Raw genomic sequence first — 21,540 nt, 5'->3', positions numbered from 1 at the left:
CTCCGGTACGTCCTATGAAAGAAAACGTGCACCTCAGCAGCTTCTATTGAGCGGCGCAGTAGTGCAGGCCTTTGCACATGCCGGCATTTCCAGAAGAACCCGCCCGCCACCCTCCCCCCCGACTCAACACCGGCGGCGGTGGCAGCATCCCCAAAACACCACCCAGCCCGCTGCTAAAGAATTTTGCCTCCATCGACAGAAAAGAGCAGAGGATAACTTTTTGGACTTGGGCCGCGCGGGTCCTCTTTCCACGTTTGCTCCCCTGCCGGCTTCAACTCTCGGTCGCTCTCACTGCCTGAGGAATTAAGGTAAGGTGGTGGCCGCTTTTTTGGAGGGGGAAAGTATCATCTGCAATGTGTCAACTGATGAGTGCAAGTCATTCAAGAAAATTAGGTTATATCAAGAAAAAAAAACCTGAAATGAGGTATGGTACAACAGCTTGAGAAAAACAAAGTAAAAAAAATGTTCATCTTCTAACATGATGTCAGCTGTATTTTAAATACTGTTCATGAAACAGGGTCACAGGAGGGGGGAATTGGTTTTTGGGGGGCTGTTTTGTGTTGTTTTTCATTTTTTTCCTCCACTGATACACCAAAATGTTTGCTGATTGGCTGGCAACCAGTTGAGGGTGTAGCGCGGCCGCCACCCTCATGAGGATAAAGCCGTTCAGATAATGGATGGACGAATTTAAATATTCTTTTTTTGGATTTGACTGTTGTCTGCTAAGATGTCGTCAGATAAAGACAATAAACAATTGAGGAAAAAGGCTCATGAGATCAGCGCTATGACGCCTCACCTCCGTGTCACCAGGGGGCCCAGAGGAAGCCGTCGGAGGCTCTCGCTCACGATGTACAGCTTCATGGGAGGAGGGCTGTTTTGCGCCATCGTGGGGAACATCTTGCTGGTGGTCTCCACGGCCACCGACTACTGGATGCAGTACCGGTTGTCGGGCAGCTTCGCCCACCAGGGCCTGTGGCGCTACTGCATGTCGGGAAAGTGTCACATGCAGACAGACAGCATCGGTAAGTGGCGGCCAGGACAATCCAAGGGCACGAAATGGGGTCTTTGTAACGACAGCAACTTGTGAAGGGCTATTTAAAAATGTCACAGCAAAAAATGGGGGGTGGGTGGCTGAAACAGTGGAAAAAATGGGTTTGACATACGCTTGGTCAAGGAAGGAATGAACCCAAAATGTCATACCTGGTTGTTTTTGCAGCCTACTGGAACGCCACGCGCGCTTTCATGATCCTCTCAGCCATGTCCTGTTTCGCCGGCATCATCGCGGGGATCCTGTCCTTCGCTCACTTCTCAGCCTTCGAGAAGTTCAACCGCTCCTTCGCCGCCGGCATCATGTTCTTTGTGTCGAGTGGGTGGCGCCAAAAACAAAACAAGTCATGTTGCCAAAAGGTCCCCGGCGGCGTTTAATCGTGTCACATTGCTCCCGGCCGCAGCGCTGTTCGTGCTGCTGGCGATGGCCATCTACACGGGGGTGACCGTCAACTTCCTGGGCAAACGCTTTGGCGACTGGCGCTTCTCGTGGTCCTACATCCTGGGATGGGTGGCACTGCTCATGACCTTCTTTGCAGGTGCAGCGAAAAATCTCGTCATCTCATTTCAAATCAGCTTTGAAAAAAGATCAAAACTGATGACGCACTCGTGGACTCAAAGGAAATCATAGACATTTTTGTTTTTTTGTGTTTTGGGTTGCAGGTATATTCTACATGTGTGCCTACAGGATGCACGAGTGCAGAAGAGTGGCTGGCCCACGTTGAAGGAGCGGCACGAACGGGCCGTCGAGGACGCCAAAGATGACGAGCGCAACCGCTTCCCGGTGGAAAACACACAAGAGAACTTCAAAAAAGAATAAAATAAAATAAAATGTGGGCTTACTGTCGCGCTAAAAAGCATCCTTTCTTGAACTTACTAATTTTCTTGTCTGTAAAAGGGTCTAAAAAATATCATTTGAAACTAATTGATGATAATGAACAAAATTAATTCTCTTGCAAAACCATTCAAACTAGAAATATTTATTCAGGCACTCAAACTACTTCAAAAACTAAATAGGCTCCCAAAATGAACATAAACTGTATTTTAACGTGAGCAGTGTAAAAGCTTATTCATGAAAAACATTTTAAGAGAATACATAATACTGTACACACACACGTTAATACAAAATGGAAAAACAAGGCCTACGGTACAAACTTCATCTGGCTCAGACTGTTGTCGCAACTCTGACGGGCGGCGGCGGGATGAATGGCGGCGCAGCCACTGAAAGGCTGGACGGCGTCTGCAAAACAACAAGAAATGATTGAAGATTTGTTGAAGTCAATGTGGCGACACGATCGTCAGGAGCACCTGATGCAGTAGTCTGTTGTAGTCGGGGGGAGACTTGCCACCTCCTGGCAAGAGATTGTGAGGTGTCTGCATCGGGGTAGTCGTCACCTGGAAACAAGGGAAAAAAAAAAAAAAATATCAAACCATTTGCATTTTGTTTCTGTGGAACTTAATCTCGGCGGATTGCTGAAAACTCATAGCTACCTACGTGCTAATTAAGTAGTATTCAAATATTTGCTACTTGAAGAGACACGGTGTTGCAACCATGTTTGTTTTTCAGTAGTGCATGAAAACGAACAAAAGAACACTAAAATTGAAGAACGGCTTTCTGATAACCAAGTAAAATAAATACAATATTGCGCAAAAAAAGAACATGGTAGTTGTTTGAGAATTGTAGTTTGTGTTGCTTTATAATGCAATAGTTAGTGACCTTTATTTTTATTTTAATCTTGCACTGAACCAATAGTCCATACATTAAAAAAAAAAAAAAAAAAACTAAAACTGATACTAAAACTAAAAGTCAATTTAGAGTAATAAAGTAAAAAAACAAACAAACAAACAAACAAAACCCTAAAAACTCACTAGTGTTAAAAAAAAAAAAAAAAGTCAAAACAAAACAAAAAACTAACTGCAATAAAAAATCCCCAAACCATGAAAACCCCGGTTCCAACACAAGTAGAAAGATGATTTGGCAATGCTTAAATGCTTCTTGTTTTTAAAACTCAGCCAAAAATAACTCAGATGACTGCGTGTGACAGTTGCCCCGATTTCAAAACTCTCGTGAACGTTTGTGTTATAGTGACTCCCAATAGTCAAGTGGTGGACACCTGAAGCAGCAAACCGCCAACGGGGCACTTTGCAATTCAAGCTACGATTATATCGGCAATGAAAACCATTTTTAGGAGAGCGTCACTTACTTACTTACTCACTGTTGGCAACCGGCTTGGTCGCTACTGTAATGGCAGCTACGGATGATGGTTTAAAAAAAAAAAAAAAAAAAAAAAAAATTAAAAAATAATTAAAAACAAGGCTCCGAACCTTGTCGGCAGCTCTGGACACAGGATAACTCGTCTGGTGTCTTTTGGCTCTGCTCCAGTAGAAGGCCAAATAGACGAGGCCGCACATGAGAAGCAGGAAGAGGATGCTGCATGGGATTCCGGCCGCGATGCCCGCAATGGCCGGACCGCTCAAACCCTCAGCTGGTGCCACAAAATAGAATAAATACATAGATGTTTAAAAAAACCCACTGCCCTGCGATTGGCTTGCAACTGGTTCAGGGTGTCTCTCGCCTACTGCCCCAAGACAGCTGGGATAGGCTCCAGCATGCCCCGCGACCCTTGTGAGGGGAAGCGGATCAGAAAATGGATGGATGGATTAAAAAAAAAAAAAAAAACACTTGCTGCCGTCATAGTCAACACAGTCAGCATACTGCATTGTCAACTACAAAAACATCCACAAAAGTGTTCCGACAAAAGGAACACCATTTAAGCCAATCGGAAGCCTGAAGAGACTCACTTGTGAAAAAGGCACAGCAACAATCGCAAAACAGATATTTATCCTTTTTTTTTTTTTGTTTAGAATGATTTTCAAACTTTTGTTTTTTTTTAAACGACAGTAATTGACAATAGATTTTGTCACACATATTGACAACTAGAATGCCAGTTTCATTTAAAGAAAACAAATTCTGAAATTGAAAAATGTTTACATTTCTGAAAATATTTCTACCATACAAATGTAAATTGTATCTACTGAATATTTTTTTATGATCCTACCAAACATATAAATTTGATATTTTTAAACATGAACTGTACATTCAACATGTTTCAATTTTAATCCTTCGCTGTTCATATTTTTTTATGTTATCATACAATCCAAAATATTGAAACAAAAATAGACACATTTTTAAACATTTCAATACATGTTCTCTCGCTCTCTTGAGATTTATTCTATGAATCACCCAAATAGATTACTTTGAAATGAAATCTCATGATCATGTTTTTGGCATACCTGGGCCGATGCGGCGGGCTTCTGTTGGCCGGCCTTCGGTCATCAGAGCTCTGGGAAGAACCCGGAAGCGATACGTGGCTTTGGGATCCAGACGCAAGACGTCTGCGCTTCGGGCCGAGCCGGGCTTGGGCAGGATGGTGCGGAACGTGTCGCCGTTGCCTTTAGACTGACCGGCGCTGCCGTCGGCGCTCACCAGGGCCGGTCCGCTCATCTGGATGTCAAAACCTACATTCAAACATTCAAGCGGGAATGACTGAGTGTCAACTCTAAGGGATTGTTGCTCTTTGTTAGCGCTGAAGGATGATTCACACGAGTGTGTCCGATACACTCTGAATGGGTTTTCCCTCCAAACAAGATGCTGCTGAATGACACGTTGTTTACTCCAAATAGTGATCCTCAGGTTGCGTATTTCCGACACACTTTTGCTGAGATGAACACATCGGAACAAGTTGAGTGGGCTATGATGCTGATGCCTTTTTATGATCATCATTATTATTATTTTTTTTTTTTTTTACCTGTGACAATGGAGGTGGGCGGGACTTCCCAGGTCAACGTGACGATGGTTCCGTCCTTGTGCGGGAACAAACTGAAATTGGAGATGGCCGGCTCTGGAGGGATTGGGAGGGAAGAGGCGGAGTCAGATGTCAACAGCGAAGCGCTTTGTTCAACAGGAACACGCAAGCGCACGTTTGCGCACACTGTCTGAAGCCTCTTTGTTGTCTTTCACTTGGGGAATGTCAAGTTGCTGAAATTAGAGGCACAACACAATAGAAGCCTTCTGCTGGGAAGTGCTTTAAATATTAGCTGAGTGACATATTAGGATTCCAAGTATGCAAATAAAAAAAGGGATAATAATAATAATAATATAAAGATGAAAGTCCGTTTTTTATTGGGGGGGGGCGGCTGGGACAGAACACTAGCGGACTACAGTGAAAACGCTCAAACCGAACACACACGCTGTGGTGTGTTCGACTTGAGCGTTTTCACTGTAACTAAGTGGCGTAAAGCAGTTCGGTGGAGTGGACTACCCTGCAAGCGGAGATGCTTGCTGCGGCTGCCCAGGGGATTTCGGCAGGCGCAGGTGTAGTTTTGCAGGACGAGCACGCTGACGTTGCGATGACGGATGCGGAGGCTGGCGCCGTCGTCACTGGTGAGGGCGTCGTCGCCGAGCGGCTCGCCGCCTCGGAACCACCGCACGGCGGCGGGGGGCGTGGCCCGGCTCAGGCAGCGGATGCTGACCACTATTTTGCCCTCAGAGTCCACCTCGGTTTTCACGCTCGGGAGGAAGTTCTGCGGACTTTCTGGGAAGGAGACAAACACGCTAAAGGTATGAAGTTGTGTGTAAAGTCACATTTCAATATGAATGGGAAATAAAAGCCAATATGTAAAAGGAAAAGTCTGATTTTTTTAATTTGTATTTTTTTAGAAGTCATATTACAGGATAAAATTTGTATTTTTCCCCCCCACAAGTGAAGTTGCACATCAAGAAATTGAAGTTACATTTTGGTGAGGAAAAAGTTGTAATATTATAAAAATAAAATTGTATATGGTCAGGAAAAAATATCACAAAATGATTTAGGACACGGTTTTTAGGAAAAAAGTCATAATAGTATATTGAAATGGTAGTTCAAGAAATAAAGTAAAATTGTGAGATTAATGTGCCATTTTTTGCATGAAAAAGTCATATTACAAGGTTAAAATTGAGTATATTAATACTTCAGTACTATGGTCACAATAATACAAAATTAAAGTTGTAATTGCTTTAGAAATTTTTCTAATATTAACAGAAGTTATATTTATATAGATATGTTTTAATTGGAATATTAAAAAAAAGAAAGTTTTTTTTTTTCACAAGATTACAACTGATAAGATTACGGGATACAACTTATATTTAGGGTGTGCGGGGCGACCACAAAAGTTTCCTGGCACCTACCGGCCGTAACGTTGCACTCGCTGTTTTCCACGGGATGGTGTGCCCGGCACGTGAACATTCTCCCATCCAGTTCACTTGACGCGTTGACAGTCAAGGTAACGTTTTCCAGGCTGCTGCCCACGTGGAAACTCGGGAAGGACAGAGTGGCTGGCGGCGTTCCGCCCGACCACCGGCAGCTGTAGCGTAAGCTTCGGTTGTCCTCGGACACTACGGAGCACTGCGGCCTTCCTGCTGGTCTCTCTGTGCCAGTGAATATGTAGAACATATTCTCAGAAAATGTTAGCCATGTCACGTTCAGACTTCATGCTCATTTAACACAGTTTTTCTGAGTAAAATAAATAAAACAAACAAACACACACAACTTTATTCTCAAAAACTTACAATTATACTATAACCTCTTAAAAATTACATGTATTCTACTGTAATGGGAAATAGTGATTTCAAACACGGGGAAGACAAATAAATACTGTATGATCATGTGGTTGCAAAAGTGTGCACACCCCCACAGGTGGGGATGTGGCTCAAAATTAATCGATCTCATTCCAAATCATGTAAAATGGGAGTCAGTACACACCAGCAACAATCGGAAGTGCCTCCGATGAACCCCAAATCAAGTGTGGCCCTTCTCGTAGGCTTTTCCTGACATTTTTGTAGTTAGATATTACAGCACAAGCTATGGTTAGCAAGAGAGCTTCCATGGCTTTCATCTTTTCACAGAGACAGGTACTGGTTAAAAAAAAAGTGCACTAAAAAGTCAACATACCATACACGTTTATGGCAACGGTCTGCTGCCGTTGCACTCCAGTCATTTGGTTGCGCAGCCGACAGACATAAAGGCCACTTTGGTTGGTCTGCACTGCGGTGAGATTTAGGACACCCATGAGGTCATCAGACAGAGTCTGGTCACCAAACGTCCACTCCACGAGGGGCTGCGGAGATCCATCCGCCTGGCAGGACAGGGTGAGCCCATCTCCGGAGACGTAAAAGTCCTGAACTGGCTTGATTTGGATTCTGGGCTCATCCGGACCGTCTGGAATTGACCACAAAGAGAAGACGACAACTGAGTGGGCTACAAAGACAGACTAGACAGATATTGTTGAGATGTCTTTGATTTGTATTGTCTTTTTTCTCCCCTTCTACTTCAACACAGATTTGGAGTGTTCATGAGTACTTTGACTCTCTCTGCAAGTGGAACTATTCGTACACAAAACAGTGACATTCAAGTGGAGCGTCACACTGCTGAAGGGGTTGCTCAGCGACACGGTGTACCGTCCCGTGTCGTTCCGGCGGGGCTGGAGGACCGCCAGGCTGCCGGGCCGCAGTGAGTAACGCGAGCCGTCTTCTCCTTCGGCTACTGGGCGGCCGTTGAAGAACCACAGCTGCCGCTCGACCACGCCTCGCAGCATGAGGTACTGCACGCTCAACTGCTCGCTGCCCTCTTTGATCAAGTCGGGCAAAGCGGTCATCGTCACGTTCTCCAAGAGTTCTGAGTGAGAAACCCATCAACTTACTGGATAGAAATGGAGAGGTGGTCGAAGCATTAGGAGATGGCAGCAGCTTGGAGAGAACATGAAATGCCAGAATTTATTTATTTGACCATAGCTTATCCAGTTAAAGCGCTGTTCAGGTTACGAAAGCAAGAGGGAATTTTTTTTTTTCTGAGGTTCATTAATGTTTTTGTTAATTAACAAGGTGTTCTTTAAAAGAAAAAAAGGCTTAGTTAAAAAAGTTGGATTTTATTTTTGGAAATAAAAGAAACATTTTACATGATTAAAAACTAAAAATTTGATCATTTTCAGATTTTACTTTAGAAAAGGTTTATTGCAATGGTCCACGCTTGACGAATTATTACGGTATAAGAAAAAAACGGATTGTTGTACAATAGGGTTAAAGTGTTTTTTAATTAAAAAGATGGCATAACATAAGAAGCTTAATAGATTTTTTTTAAAGTTATGATTTTACATTATGATGGGGTTTTTAATGGAAAAGAATATCATGAGCTTAACATTTTTTTTTCAAATTTAAACGGCCTCATATTTATTGTGATTATTATTTCAGACTTTATATTTACAATTTTGAGTTTAAAAAGGAAACAAGAGAGTTAAAATATGAAAACAAATGTTTCCTAGGGGGGAAATCGCTTGAAAGATAACATTAAATATATTCGTTTAGTACAAAAATGGTTGGATTTTTTTCCCCGAAGAAAAAAGAGGAAATAAAAGTCATTTCTTTTCTAAGAAGGCAACTGTAAAAACATTTGACTTGCTCGCACTCACCAAAAACCCCGAGTGTGAAATTTAAGGAGACGGCGCCCAGCCCAGACTTGGTCATCTCCACCGTGTAGTCTCCGCCGTAGCCGAGCGGCACGCGGACGAATCTGAGAGATCCGTTGGGCTCCAGCCTGAGCGCTTGCCTGTATTCTTCCGCCACGTCCGGGGGGGTGTCCGAGCCCAGCGTCCAGGTGACGACGGGGAGGCGGCCTTTGAACCAGGTCACGGCCGGGTCCGGCGCACCGCTGAAGGACACGGCCAGGGTGAGGTTAGCGTCTGCGAGGGTGTTCACGCGGGTGGCACCCAGCGCGGATACGAGTAGCTGCCCGTCAACACCTGACGGTTTGAAAACAGATGAACTGCAGTAAGTACAAAAAAAAAAGAAAAAAAAAATCACTTTTTCATCATTTGTACTCTGCAAGCGAGCTCTTTACAAGTCAGCTAGTTTATAGAACATAGACTTGGCCGCAATTTTGGGTTATTAGTCAATACAGGTACATGCAATTTGTCTTTTGGGTATGAAGTGCTGCTTCCATGAGTGAAAATGCTCTCATATTATATCTTATTTCATTGTCTGGTTGAGAGGGAAGACATTTCATCTGTAGTGTATGTTGCACATACAGCACACTTTGACAATAAAGTTGTACTTCACTTATTTAGACATTTACTTTTTTTTTTTAAATAAGGTTTCAGTGGAACTGTAGTTTCATTCTATATAAACAAAAACATAATGGTGGACATATAGACGGAAGTAATAGTCTTTGCCAAACATTTGCTTTTCATCTATCTATCTCTCTATATATATCTATCTATCTATCTCATATATATATATATATATATATATATATATATATATAATGAGATAATTGTATGTATATATTCATATTTTTCAAAAAAGCTTTGAGAATGAATTAAAGGAACTCATCGTACAAGATTGAAGGTGTCTAATTTCAAGAAAAAAGATTAAATAAAACAACTCCTATTACATTAACACAAATGTACATTTCTCCCAGCAAAGACAAATGACAACAAAAAAATGACACATTTTGAATAAATTGCACAAATTGCATAGCAGCAAATCATCAAGAGCCAACAATAAAAGCACCTATTTATCAAGTAATATCATTACGTTTTGTATTTAAATGTAAGCCTGTAAAAGACAAAAGTTAAAAAAAAAAAAATAAAAAAAAAGCTTTACTTACCAGGAAAAGTAAAACCGCAAATAATCATCAAAACATGACCACTTAGTCCCTCGTACCTCTTCATTTTTAAGGGGGGTAAAAAATGTTGACGTTTTGTAAAGTATCAAAAAGGCATTTCCAAACTCAAGTTGAGAATACTGTACAGCAGGTGGGTGTCAATGTCCTTGAGGAGAGACAGAGGCGTCACCTGAGCATGGGAACGGCAAACCTGTGCTGCTCCATGTTGAAGCCACGCCTCTCGTGGAGCCTTGGCCAATCACGCAACATCACATTGAAGCCTGCTCGCACTCACCAAGTCAGTGTATCCACAATGTTTGGATTTGAAACATTCAAACTGTCAGGGAATTCTGGAATAAATGCAGTGACGAGTCTTTTGTTTTTTCCATTTCTAAAACAAACATTTCTGTTGAAACACAAAACAATGTCTGATTTCACTTGACATTTTGATTTATTGCCATTGTGCTGTTCTTCAAAAGAAGACTGCACAATTGAGTGTGGGTTATTGCTCTGAAAATGACAAGAACAATCACATTTCAATTAGACTGCGAGGAAATAAAATAAAACAAATGCTGCTTTATTGTCATGATCATGTACAACTGAGGCGCTTGTGGTAAAAGTTTTGACGGTACTGAGAGACACGGTCTGGGAATCTGGCAAATATCTTTGCATACATGACAAGCTTGTGTCTGTATACGGTATTTACAATCATTTACAGGCGCGGCGTGACCCAACCTTTAGCGTTATGAAAACAAGATGGTTCTGTATTGACCCCTGAAGTAGATTCCAAGCTTATGGTACAGATGTGACGAGTAGAAAAAAAATGAGGTGGTGCGACTGCACTGGCAGCAGGGCAGTGTTTCTCAGTACTTGTCCTGTGAGAGAGAAACAAAAGGCATGCGTTCAATTATTACAAGCAGTCGCAAAAAAAAAAAAAAAAAAAAAAAGGCTATTTGTCACCTCAGGCAAACAAGATTAAATATATATTAACTCTTCTGTAGAGCGCTTTGTTACAGCTGCTGCTGTTGTGAAAGCACTATATCAATAATGATGTGTTGTATATGATAAGTTAGCTTTTTGCGCAAATAATTGTTAACTGTCATTTAAAAGCGGCAACATCTGTGTGTCCATCATTGAAATCTACAGCGGAAACTGCAATGTAGGAGACAATTCAGGGTCAGTCGACGCGATAATGCGACGAGACTGCGCACACCCACCCGATTGAACACCTCGTGGTGGAGATGTCGTTTAGCAGGAGAGTTTTAGGCTTGCTGTAGCGCTCGCGCTAGCCAGGCCCGACCCTCGGCAGTTCGCTCTGGGGCGCGTTGGGAAACACTCTCCTTTTGCCTTAGCGTGGAGCACGTCCACTCCAATCGTTTGGAAACTCAATGCGTTGCTCAATTTTGCCACACGTATATATAGAGTGTCCCAAAAACGGGAGTGCCGGTGCCCGCACTAGGCGATCCGACACTGGGACATGGTGCTGGCTGCATTCGGGAACACAACCTTCTCAGAGTAGTACACAGTGAATTTCCGAACGCGCCCCCAATCACAATCAGAAGAGTAAAATAGGAATGGGATACGGCAAGAATAAGCCCAGCCCCGCCCCCAAAATAATAATAATTGGATTTGGGAGTTTGTACTTTAGCCACGTGTGCACAATCCCCGATAGACATGGTCCACTTTTGCACTCCCCTGCTACTTACCTTTGCCGTTCTATTCTTATCGCCATTCGCTTTCTGACCACGTTATATGCTGCCCGTCTCCCGGAGTTTGCCCACTAAGTCGTCCACTGTCTCCACTTTGATGCCAGCCTGCCTCTGCGGAGGCTCGTCCACCCGCAGCACTTCCAGGCGGGACGTCAGATCCACGCCCAGCTCGGACGGCTTCACGTTTGCAATTTTCTTCTTCTTGGCTTTCTGAAGGAAAGGGCAGAACAATGAGTTGTGCGTGTTTGTTATTTTGGTGCATTTCTAAAAAGCACTCTATTTTATTTCCCGGTTTTGTTCTATTAGCATTGGCTTAGTACAACGCAACACTAACCCGCTGCTTTGTCAACAAAGGACTTTGATTTGGATCTTCTGCTACTGGTGTGAAAAGAAGTTAACCGTTGTACAACAACCACAGTGTTATTTTGGCAGGTTTTTACATTCTCCTTTTGTTCCTTTCTCAATGGTCTAAAAAGGACTTATATTACTACAAAGATGAACATATTACAACAAAAAGCAAGACAATCATCTTTTTTTAATTCAATACACAACTGCTCCACACAAAACAGTTGACCTAACAAATACAGACATTGATCAAGAATGTCAACGCAATCATGTTAATAGGAATCCAATTGGGATTTTCTGTAACTTGTGTCCCAGAGTCCAACTGGTTGTGGCGTTTGACAAAAAGCAGTGAGGATATACAATAGGCGGCTAAATTAGCTTCACATGCTAGCTAGCTCACCATACGCTTGCAACTCTGGCTCGAGAAGGCTGATGTTTTAATGTGTCACATGACATTAGCAGTCATTAGAAGTCAGTGTGTGCCATTTGCAAGTACTTACCATGATATTAGGCAGGGTGGCGTAGCGAGGCGTATTGAGTCGAAGGTCTGCCGTGACTACGGCGGGCATGTTGATCTTGACGGTCTCCAGGCCACCGTCAATCTCACGCACCACTTTCACTTTGCCGCCTTCCAGCGTCACTTCGGACGCAAACGTGCCCTGCCCACAAACAAATAATTGAACGACATGTAAAATACTTGTTATATATGACGGGCAATGTTACGAGTATAAATATGCTTCCTTATGATGCTGTCACAGCACGCAGAAATGTTAAAAAGTAACGTTAGGGGTGAACTCTTTTTCACATTGGTGTGACATTTAAGAATGTCAAAATGTGAACGAAAACTGTTAACAGCAATGAACTTCTTTTTACGCTTATGTCCATCCAACCATTTTCTGAGACACTTCTCCTCACGAGGCGCGCGAGCTTGCTGGAGCCCTTGCCAGCTGTCTTGCCTGGCCACTTGGCGGGGTACACCTTCAACTGGTCGCCAGCCAGTCGCAGGGCACACAACAGACAAACAACCATTCGAGTGTTCAATTAACCTACCATGCATGTTTTTGGAATGTGGGAGGAAACCGGAGTTTTTGCTCTCGTGTGAGGGTTAACAATGGATGAGTTACGGTGACAGTTTGGCTCCAAGCGGATTATTTACATTATTGGCAGCAAAAAAAAAAAAAAATGTTTCCCACTGCTTGTCACAATTTTTAAATCCCACTTTAATGGAATTGTTATTGTATAATTAGCAATAGCAGTCATGTTAATAGCTTCAAAATGACACAAAATGTGGAAATATTGGTGGAGTCTGTCCTGCTGTGTGCTAGAAGTGAGTCAACGGCTTCGAATCTAACTATCCAAGTCCGCCATCAGCTGGCCAATATGTGAACTTCACTTGTCTAGAAAACCTTTGAACTGTTCTGTGCTGGTTTGTGCAGGTTCACTGCAGTTCTTTCTGCTCATGTTGATAAGTTTGCTGGGACTAGGGCAATATGTTACACCAAGTATGACCTCAAAAAATACTTCATGAAGAAAAAATAATTCATTAAGACGCAGTGCTCATAAATGTTCAATGAAAATTGGATTTAAATGTTAAAAAAAGATTAAATCCAAATGTATTGTACTTGAACATTAAATACAAACGAATTGTACTCAGCAAAACTTCACACATTTAACAGCGAGCGCTTACCTGAGGCCAGTCCAGTAGGGCTGCTGTCATTTGTCCCGTCTGATTGCAGTCGTCATCGATGGCCTGTTGAAAAACAAACATATTATGATGTACAGGTATATAAGAGCATATGGGGGAGACAGGAATGCTTTTGCGTCCTTTTGACCTGTTTCCCAAGAATTACAAGCTGGGCCTCCTCCTTCTTGGCCAATGCAGCCATGATCTTGGAGACGTGCAGGGGGCCCAAGTTGTCGTAGTCTTTGCCAGACACCTCCACGTGAATGCCGCGGTCGGCTCCCATGGCAAGGGCGGTGCGGATGGTCTCCTGAGAAAGAAAACAATGCAGTTTTGGAATAAATTATGGCTTATGCGCAGCCAGTGTACAAACGTAGAAACTTATACTAGCCCTTGAATAAGGTTTTATTTCTATTCTTTTGTCATTTGCATTTTCGAAAAGCGACAGCGAGGGGGGGGGGGTCAAAATTGAAATCAGATCCTTGTGATTTTTTTGGGGCGGAGATTTCCATCTTAAATTAGGGTTGAGCAACTTACATTCCAAAGTTGCGCATGCATTACCAGCCATAACATTTTGGCAACAATGATGGAGAATCACTTTGCGCTGCTGCCCTTGGGATGTGAGATGCCCACCTGTGCCTGCTGTGGCCCGCAGCTCACCGCCACAACCTCCTTGATAAGCTTCTTCTCCTTCAGCTTGACCGCCTCCTCCACGGCGATCTCGCAGAAGGGGTTCATTGAGTGCTTCACGCCATCGGTCACCACGCCACTCTTGTCCGGCTTCACCCGGATCTGAATGAGGTGGACAAAGACAGACAGGAGAGTCACGGTGAAGACTGTCAGCTACAAAACACCATCAATGATTCTGATCATCAAGTGATGACAGAAAATGAACCAAAATAATTAGTTTTTTAGGCAGGATCACCATTATTTCAGTATACTCTCTACTTGCGTCATGTCATGTCATTTTTGACACCGCTTACTCTGAACAGGGTCGCGGGGCCGACCTCAGCAGGCTTCGGGCAAAAGGCGGACGAGAGCCCGAACTGCTCGCCAGCCAGTCGCAGGGCACACATAGGTACGAATAACCATACACACCCACATCCAGACCGTCATGCAGTACGAACCCACGCTGCGCGCACACAAGTCAGGCGAGCGTACCACTACACCACCAGCGACTATTGTTTTCTTTTTGTAATGTTTTGTGTCATGAGATTTTTCGAATACGCAGTAGATTGATTAGGATCCTTTCACTTGTGTCTCAGGCTAATCATACATCTTGATAGTCTCGTTTTTCTTATTCGAGGGACACTCAATCTTTAGGTTACACAACATGGCAACAAACTATCATCTCATTGAGCAACATATCCAACAAACTATACACAAATAAACTATCGGTCAACATTATATTCACCGAAATGTATCCCGGTAGGTTATTCCTCCAATGAAATGTATACTTTCCAACATATTGTGCACTGTTAGCACGCGCACGTTTGCTAGTAGAACACCGAAAGTCACCCCTCTGTAATCATTCCAAATATTTATCCAAGTTAATATATGTTTTTACCTTAACTGCGTAGTCAATGACACGCTTGACACCGACGAGAACGCGGCCAGACATGGTGGGTGAAACAGTGGAAAGAAGTTGTGGACAGCGGGCGTAACCGAGTCACCGTAAGTGAACCTTCACCCAAGAAGACGTCGGAGTTATTTTAATGTAACACCAGGAAGAGAATCCGGGGTCCACCTACTGATTCGGCCAATGAAAAGCGGCCATATGCAACATATTCGGCGCTTATTGGTTGGGCCCAACTTACTCAGTTGCTGATTTGAAATCAGTGATTTCTACAAAGTGAAATATTGCTTCATTCCAAGAACATTAACGTATTTATTTACGTAAAATAGTAATCTTATTTTATTGTCTACGTTACAATACAACTACTGTTTCAGATTCCTGAATTGCGGTAAAACTGCTGTGGGATCGCTGATAAAATCTACCGTGTAGGAAGGAAAACGGATATTGGTTCCTATTAAGTGTGGCAAAGTTCATTGGGATAAACATGATTATTCACCTTAACAGCTTATTAGTCACCATTAAGTTGTGCCTGGATATTCTTTGGGAAACCGGTTTATATATTGCAAGACTTAAATTGTTTAAATTATATGTTGGATGGCTTTTAAACATAGTTTAAATATGAATTATGTATGCAAATTTTCTTGTTTTTGTGATATTATTATCTTTGTATTAATATCTTAATCAAATGGTATTTGGTAATCAGAGACACAGGACGTATGTATGATTTGTATATGTATTGAATTAATCTTTTAGATTATGTTTTGATAAATTATATGTGCAGCTGCAGCTGTTGTTTAAGCGCTATGTAAATAAATCCATCCATCCATTTTCCGATCCGCTTATCCGCACAAGTGTCGGATGGGGTGCTGGAGCCTACCCCAGCCCTCTTCGGTGAGTAGGAGGGGGACACCCTGAACCGGTTGTCAGCCAAGTGCAGGGCACACAGAGACGAACAACCATCGGCGCTCACACTCATACCTTGGGACAATTTGGAGTGTTCAATCAGCCTGCCATGCATGTTTTTGGAATGTGGGAGGAAACCGGAGGACCCGGAGAAAACCCACGCAGGCCCGGGGAAAACATGCAAACTCCACACAGGGAGGCCGGAGCTGGAATGTATTGTATGTGCAAAACATATATACTGTATACAGTATCTATCTATCTATCTATCTATCTATCTATCTATCTATCTATCTATCTATATGTGTCTGTGTGTGTGTATTTGTTTTAGTGTATGTTCTGGAATTTTGGTATCAGTTACTGTGAAGCCATTTCATAGCCCTCGTATGAATATGTAACCTGTGAAGCCGAGACTTTTGTGATTAAGAGCTATACATACTGTATAAAACTTTGTTTTTAGACATAACACAAACATATATCATGGTCAAAAAGGAAATCCTTTTTTATTTACCCGCATTTCATAAAAATAAACTGTATTTGAATTTTTAAAAATTGTATTAACGTTTTTAAAAAAAAATTTGCAAAATACACAACTGCACTTATTTAACTGTAACTTGAAGGAACTTATACACCACTCCTTATACACTCTCACAATCTATCAAATCTATTAATGAAAGATTCAGAGACAACGTATTTTCTACATTAGAAAAAAAAAATATATATATCGTATACACACACACACACCCACATGAGTACAATACAGGTATTACCTGCAGGTGTTGTGGTACATCGTCAAACATTAAACAGAGTTAGCTTCGAACTCACGAGCATAAAAACAGCTTGGATGTTGTGCTTTTGGGTTCATCAATGCAATTCGGAAGCTCGGGAATCAATTCGTGATGCATCGCTGAATGGTGTCGCAACACGTCACAGTTTGGACATTTCAAGTCATTCAGTTGCCGCGGCCGTACAAACCACCAGGATAAACCGCTTAGTTGAAAAAAACCGACGTTGGAGTCACTTCAGCTGCCCCAGCTACACCGACTGCTCCGCCGGCCTCCATTTTGGTTCCAAAGCCGAGCTGCGTCTCACGTGTCCAGGGCTGTCTCCTCTCACATGACCCGAGTGTTTGTCCCCGTGATCAAGCACTTCCATCTCCATCCGTCGCACTGAAGATCCCCCCTCCCCACAGTTTTTTTTTTTTTTTTAAATTCCGACCCTGATGGATATTCTCGAACAGAGTCTGGACAACGCCAGGTAAAACCGTGTCACAAAAAAATGGCTAATCTCCACAAGCTAAGCACAACATGCTAATAGTCTTTTCCCGAGTAAAGAAGAAAAAAACTACTTCGGAAAGTGGATTTTGTAGCTTTTTACAGTCTGTCGTTGGGGGAACTTAGTTGCATTTCGATGTATTTATAACTCAAACAGGGTGTTGATTGAAAAAAAAAAGACTTGAAATAGGCTAGCTTAGGCTAGCTTTCTAAAGTAATCTAGTCAGGTTTCAAGTCATTATGTCAATTCATTTGAACTCAAGTTTCACAGAAGCTAAGCTAATATTTAGAATTGCATTTATTTGTGCTATAAAATGAGGTTTCTTAGTCGAAGTGACATTTCTGTTGTGTTCATCCGCAGCCAAGATAAACAAGACGAGGAGGTACAAGCATCTGACAGTAAGTTTGACACATCTGTCTCTCCGATACTTCTAGTATCCAGTATCATTTGCACATACATTGGACATTGGCTTACATTCTGCTTCTAGGGAAGTATCGTTGCGCCTGACTTTCCATTCTTCTCCATCAAATAATTAATTTCTCACTTTTCTTGATTGCGAGACCAAGTCACCATCTCAATTTCACGAAGCAAACGGTTTGCAGCAAATGATTTAACTAATAGGGTGAGTGGCTTTCCGTTTGTTGAGGAGTGTCAAAAGTTTTAGATTCGTCAAAGTGGCTTGCTTTCAGCAGAATAAATGCCGACAAATATTGCAGAAACCACAACGCATTTGTTGGCACATGTAAGGAGACATTTTTCCTCGCAATTTTAAGCAGTTCAAAGGGTTGAGTGTTGCCAACTTACGATCTTTATCACAATATTTGGTGAGTTTTTCAACCCCTCTAGTGAACATTCCTACCACCCCCGAATAAAAAACACAAACAAAAAACAGTTGCAACAATTCTAGCAACTTTTTGTAATGTTACTCTGTCACTGCCTCCAGAATGCAAGTGAACGAGGTTTGTCCAAAGCCTTTTCAATTTATTCATCCTTGCAAGTGCACAGGAAGTTCGGTATACAGGCTGTGACTAGACCATTTTTGTTTTGTTTTGGTTTCAGTTCTGAGTAAAACTTTGAAATACATGAATGCCAATGGTTATTGAAGTATGAATTGTGATGCACAAATGGAAATGATGGCAGTTTTTTATAAAGTACAATACTGTAAAGTGCTTTTTCCCTAAAAAAAAAAAAACGTGTTGCAATTTTTTGTTGTTGGTGTTTTATGGGGTCCGGAATAGATGGAATTTCCTTTCATTTCAATGTGTAAAGATAATTTGAGATGTGGTTGTTTTGGGTCACAAGCGTAGTCACAGAGCAACCCCGTGGTCTGAAGCTAGGCATCTGGGTCTACTCTAGGAGACTGTAAGGGGTGCTGTTATGATTTGTAGTCATTTAACTACTTGGACAGGAGCAGTTTTGCTCCCCATCAATCTATTTTTTTTCTTATTTTTATTTTTTATTTTTACCCTCTGGGCGGAACCTTCAAAGTTCAGCGTGACTCCTCCACTGTGTGTTGATAAAGGCCATTTTGACCTCAGGGTGTTTTTTTTTTTAATCTGTTTATTTTTTCCCCTTGTACTGTCGTGGGGGGAAAAAAAAATCAATCAAACTAAAATGTCCTTTCCTCAGACGGAACCGGAGACGAGCAGACAGGTGTCACCATACAGCAGGCCGCCACATTTGGGGATCACAACATCGAGTACCAGTTAAGCACTGACGGGGGACAGGTGAGTCTGATTTTGAACCTTAAAATGTTAATTTATTAAATTACACTTTTACATTCATGTTTTGAGAAAAGCGATGTTTTTTTTTCTGAGAAAAAGCACTTATTTTCTGTTGGGGCAAAAGTGGTCTTTCTTTGGAAGTTGCTGCAAGTTAATGGTGGATTTTTTTTGTGTTTGGTATCAGGTATTTTTCTTAAATTTACATTCATTATACCAACCCTATATAATTTTAGTCCAGATCAATTCATTCCGGAAAATGAGTGTGGCATTTGATACCCGGTCATCCATGTAGGATTCATTTTGGCATATACATGGGGTGAGGGTGAGAGCGTGAGCAATATCATGTGATGCCAGGCCAGGCCGGGATTGGCACGAGGCTGCTGTCACATGTCAGTCAGGGGAGGGAGAGAGTCACATGATGCGGGGCTACAAATTGGGTCTCCCTTGGAACAAACAAGACCATTTTCTCATTTGGCAAAATCCAGTCTTGAAGCGTATTGTACTGCACCTTGTGGGATATGATTAACAAATCGACCAGCCAGGTATTCACACTGTAGAAACAGAACATCTATTTCTTATATTTTTTTATGAACTTTTTTTTTTCCCGCCTTACAGGTGACTTATCGTGTGGTCCAGGTCACTGAACAGAACCTTGAGGGACGCGACGACGTTGGCGGGGCGGTGGGTGTCGTCTCTGCTGCGTCCTTCAGCAGCGCTCCTCAGGCTGTTGCTCAGGTACCCAGCCTGTTATGAATATGGAGTTATCTGTTGTTTTTTTTGGGTTTGTTTGAGATGTCTCACCAAGTGTTTGAACATGTTGTAGTTATTATTCAGTTTGGCTCATCTTCACACGCAATTCCAGGTGGCAGAAAAGTAAGCTTTCCGTTAGTAAACAGAACTTTTTAAAATTTTTTTTTTGAATGTAATCGTTTCTAATTTATGTCAACATTAGTCACTAATTTTTCTGCCACGGAAAATGATCCTGGCGCCTCTTGTTCACAAACATGAAACACTGTTGTGTAGTGGTCGTTTTCGATTGAGAATTCATTGTTATTGTGGTGGCTTTCATTGGCCGTCAGGGGGCGTCACTCACCTGTTTTGACAACACTTGGACCAGCCACTTTATTAGGTACTCATGCACACGCCAAGTTGAAAGGCGTACGGAAAATAGTTTATTTGAATGATGTACAAAACTGAATCCAAGTGATTCCAATCTCATTTGTAATTTCTTTAAAAACAACTGAACTGTCTATGGAATAGACAGTGTTAAAATTGTTTAAGATGCTAACACTGTGCTCTAACACTCTAACACTTCTGTTATTGCGACTCACTCTATCGCTCTAATGCGATTGCGCAAGGTCAAGTCCTTTTTTTATTTATTTTTTGCCTCCTCTTTGCTCTTCTATTTTTTTTTTGCCTTCTTGCTCTTCCACATTTCGACGTGGGGGCTCTGAGGGGAAGAAGCCTTTTCTTTAAAAACTCATTTCTATTCTTTGGCTTTTGACTCAGCATGAGACTTGATGTTTAGTTTGGACTGTTTTTGTGCTTTCTGCTGTCTTTGTTATGAATGTTTGTTTTATTGTTTGTTGTTGTATGAATTATTTTTGCTCCATGTATATATCTTTGTCTACAGCAGTGGTTATTTCAAAGTGCTCTAGAAAGAGAGTGTAGTTGAGTTGCATCGTACCGAAGGCCTTTTATTAAATTTCAGCTAATTATAGCACAGCATTTAAAACTGAACGTGATTGTCTCAGTGCATGCAAAATGTGCTGTGTTTAACCTCTCATTAGATTGTGGAGTTGTATCTAATTGATGTAGCCGCTGAGTGTATGGCCAAAGAGGCACTTTCCTTTCAAGTGCTCGACTCTTTAATGTTCATTCGAGGATGGACTGAATAAGAAAATGGATTCCTAGTAACCTTGAACGCAGCACGAGGCACGTCACCTCACCGGCCGCTTCGATAAGTGCCCCCGCACATCTAATTAAGGCCCTCTTGGAATTTTTGTTTATTGTTTGACTCAATAATTGGCCTTTTGAGGCACCGTACTCCAAAACTCAACAGTTCAACATGATATTGGTTGGACATGTCCATCATAACAGGACGCACGAAAAAAAGTTAATGAGGGGGGTTAATGACTTGTCCCCCTAGCAAATGCGACACAGAGGGTAAAACGTTTGTCGTTTGCATTGGAAGGAATCAAATTAACTTTTTGGGTTGAAACCACGGATGATGTCATTGACAAGAACGTTGCTTATTTGAGCTTTTTTCCCCATTTTAACGCAGTTGTCAAACAACACTTTGGCATGCCCAAGGGGTGCTGCAGCCATGGCGAGGCAGGCTCTTGACTTGGCTGCCCCGCTCACGCTTCTTTCGTCCCGCGTGTGTCTCTCTCTTATCCGTCACAGGCGGTGATCCAGAACCCTTTCAGTAATGGAGGAAGCCCGGCCGGGCAGTCAGCAAGTGGGGAAGCGCGCTTCGCCTACTTCCCCGCAGCGGCGGTGAGCGACGGCTCCGTGTCTGTGCAGGCCGGCGCCACCTCCGAGCCCACGCTCACGCAGGCGGGAGGTGAGTGCCTGAGCAGGACTC

At 42.4% G+C, this 21,540-nt stretch overlaps 5 protein-coding genes across 11 annotated transcripts in view; 2 read left to right on the top strand and 3 right to left on the bottom strand.

Moving 5' to 3' along the window:
* LOC109515357 (sialoadhesin) overlaps positions 1-897 on the bottom strand; it is a 7,023-nt gene extending 6,126 nt beyond the window's left edge. Inside the window, exon 1 of one of the 2 annotated variants that reach the window (XM_019869079.1) lies at positions 797-897. In XM_019869079.1, coding sequence (XP_019724638.1) covers positions 797-897 — 101 coding nt within the window. The remainder of the gene's footprint in view (positions 1-796) is intronic. The other variant, XM_019869078.1, reaches the window with a different exon arrangement.
* lim2.5 (lens intrinsic membrane protein 2.5) lies at positions 827-1,890 on the top strand. Of its 2 annotated transcripts, XM_019869086.1 has the most exons (4): positions 827-1,022; positions 1,217-1,366; positions 1,452-1,586; positions 1,711-1,890. In XM_019869086.1, exons 1-4 carry the CDS (start codon positions 848-850, stop codon positions 1,770-1,772), a joined length of 522 nt encoding a protein of 173 aa, XP_019724645.1. In that variant the 5' UTR covers positions 827-847; the 3' UTR covers positions 1,773-1,890. The 2 variants fall into 2 exon arrangements, with proteins under 2 accessions (XP_019724645.1, XP_019724644.1); XM_019869085.1 differs by having other exon boundaries at positions 1,452-1,890.
* On the bottom strand, positions 1,573-10,180 carry vsig10l (V-set and immunoglobulin domain containing 10 like). Of its 3 annotated transcripts, none has more exons than XM_019869073.1 (12): positions 9,747-10,180; positions 8,551-8,880; positions 7,479-7,760; positions 7,038-7,304; positions 6,275-6,514; positions 5,370-5,642; positions 4,857-4,949; positions 4,342-4,566; positions 3,373-3,533; positions 2,356-2,442; positions 2,194-2,287; positions 1,573-1,623 (listed from the first exon to the last, which is right to left on the bottom strand). In XM_019869073.1, exons 1-11 carry the CDS (start codon positions 9,808-9,810, stop codon positions 2,213-2,215), a joined length of 2,097 nt encoding a protein of 698 aa, XP_019724632.1. In that variant the 5' UTR covers positions 9,811-10,180; the 3' UTR covers positions 1,573-1,623; positions 2,194-2,212. The 3 variants fall into 3 exon arrangements, with proteins under 3 accessions (XP_019724632.1, XP_019724631.1, XP_019724630.1); XM_019869072.1 differs by lacking the exon at positions 1,573-1,623 and adding an exon at positions 1,778-1,851; XM_019869071.1 differs by lacking the exon at positions 1,573-1,623 and having other exon boundaries at positions 2,012-2,287.
* A 124-nt stretch (positions 10,181-10,304) lies between these two features.
* etfb (electron transfer flavoprotein subunit beta) lies at positions 10,305-15,174 on the bottom strand. Its single transcript, XM_019869084.1, has 7 exons — positions 15,046-15,174; positions 14,112-14,270; positions 13,630-13,788; positions 13,485-13,547; positions 12,298-12,456; positions 11,453-11,662; positions 10,305-10,620 (listed from the first exon to the last, which is right to left on the bottom strand). Exons 1-6 carry the CDS (start codon positions 15,097-15,099, stop codon positions 11,492-11,494), a joined length of 765 nt encoding a protein of 254 aa, XP_019724643.1. The 5' UTR covers positions 15,100-15,174; the 3' UTR covers positions 10,305-10,620; positions 11,453-11,491.
* Positions 15,175-16,927: 1,753 nt separating this feature from the next.
* usf2l (upstream transcription factor 2, c-fos interacting-like) overlaps positions 16,928-21,540 on the top strand; it is a 15,859-nt gene continuing 11,246 nt past the window's right edge. For 2 of the 3 annotated variants that reach the window (XM_019869081.1, XM_019869080.1), the window contains exons 1-5: positions 16,928-17,211; positions 17,590-17,627; positions 18,859-18,956; positions 19,569-19,688; positions 21,360-21,519. In XM_019869081.1, coding sequence (XP_019724640.1) covers positions 17,177-17,211; positions 17,590-17,627; positions 18,859-18,956; positions 19,569-19,688; positions 21,360-21,519 — 451 coding nt within the window. In that variant the 5' untranslated portion in view covers positions 16,928-17,176. Of the gene's footprint in view, positions 17,212-17,589; positions 17,628-18,858; positions 18,957-19,391; positions 19,496-19,568; positions 19,689-21,359; positions 21,520-21,540 lie in introns of those variants that run through there. The other variant, XM_019869082.1, reaches the window with a different exon arrangement.

Source organism: Hippocampus comes, unplaced genomic scaffold, assembly GCF_001891065.2.
Source record: "Hippocampus comes isolate QL1 unplaced genomic scaffold, H_comes_QL1_v1.1 scaffold67, whole genome shotgun sequence".
In the NCBI taxonomy this organism is placed as follows: Eukaryota; Metazoa; Chordata; class Actinopteri; order Syngnathiformes; family Syngnathidae; genus Hippocampus; species Hippocampus comes.
Note: the sequence above shows the minus strand (reverse complement) of the source record. Positions and strands in the feature narration are given on the sequence as shown.

What these genes read in the sequence shown, in the direction of transcription:
- lim2.5 (XM_019869085.1), top strand. Translation starts at nt 848, where the DNA reads ATGTACAGCTTCATGGGAGGAGGGCTGTTTTGCGCCATCGTGGGGAAC. An exon ending in CATGCAGACAGACAGCATCG is followed by an intron (nt 1,023 to 1,216) that starts GTAAGTGGCGGC and finishes TTGTTTTTGCAG; the next exon opens with CCTACTGGAACGCCACGCGC. An exon ending in CATCATGTTCTTTGTGTCGA is followed by an intron (nt 1,367 to 1,451) that starts GTGGGTGGCGCC and finishes TCCCGGCCGCAG; the next exon opens with CGCTGTTCGTGCTGCTGGCG.
- vsig10l (XM_019869073.1), bottom strand. Translation starts at nt 9,810, where the DNA reads ATGAAGAGGTACGAGGGACTAAGTGGTCATGTTTTGATGATTATTTGC. An exon ending in CAAGCATCTCCGCTTGCAGG is followed by an intron (nt 4,950 to 5,369) that starts GTAGTCCACTCC and finishes CAATCCCTCCAG; the next exon opens with AGCCGGCCATCTCCAATTTC. An exon ending in GCCCACCTCCATTGTCACAG is followed by an intron (nt 4,567 to 4,856) that starts GTAAAAAAAAAA and finishes GTTTGAATGTAG; the next exon opens with GTTTTGACATCCAGATGAGC.
- etfb (XM_019869084.1), bottom strand. Translation starts at nt 15,099, where the DNA reads ATGTCTGGCCGCGTTCTCGTCGGTGTCAAGCGTGTCATTGACTACGCA. An exon ending in TCATTGACTACGCAGTTAAG is followed by an intron (nt 14,271 to 15,045) that starts GTAAAAACATAT and finishes CACCTCATTCAG; the next exon opens with ATCCGGGTGAAGCCGGACAA. An exon ending in TTGTAATTCTTGGGAAACAG is followed by an intron (nt 13,548 to 13,629) that starts GTCAAAAGGACG and finishes GTTTTTCAACAG; the next exon opens with GCCATCGATGACGACTGCAA.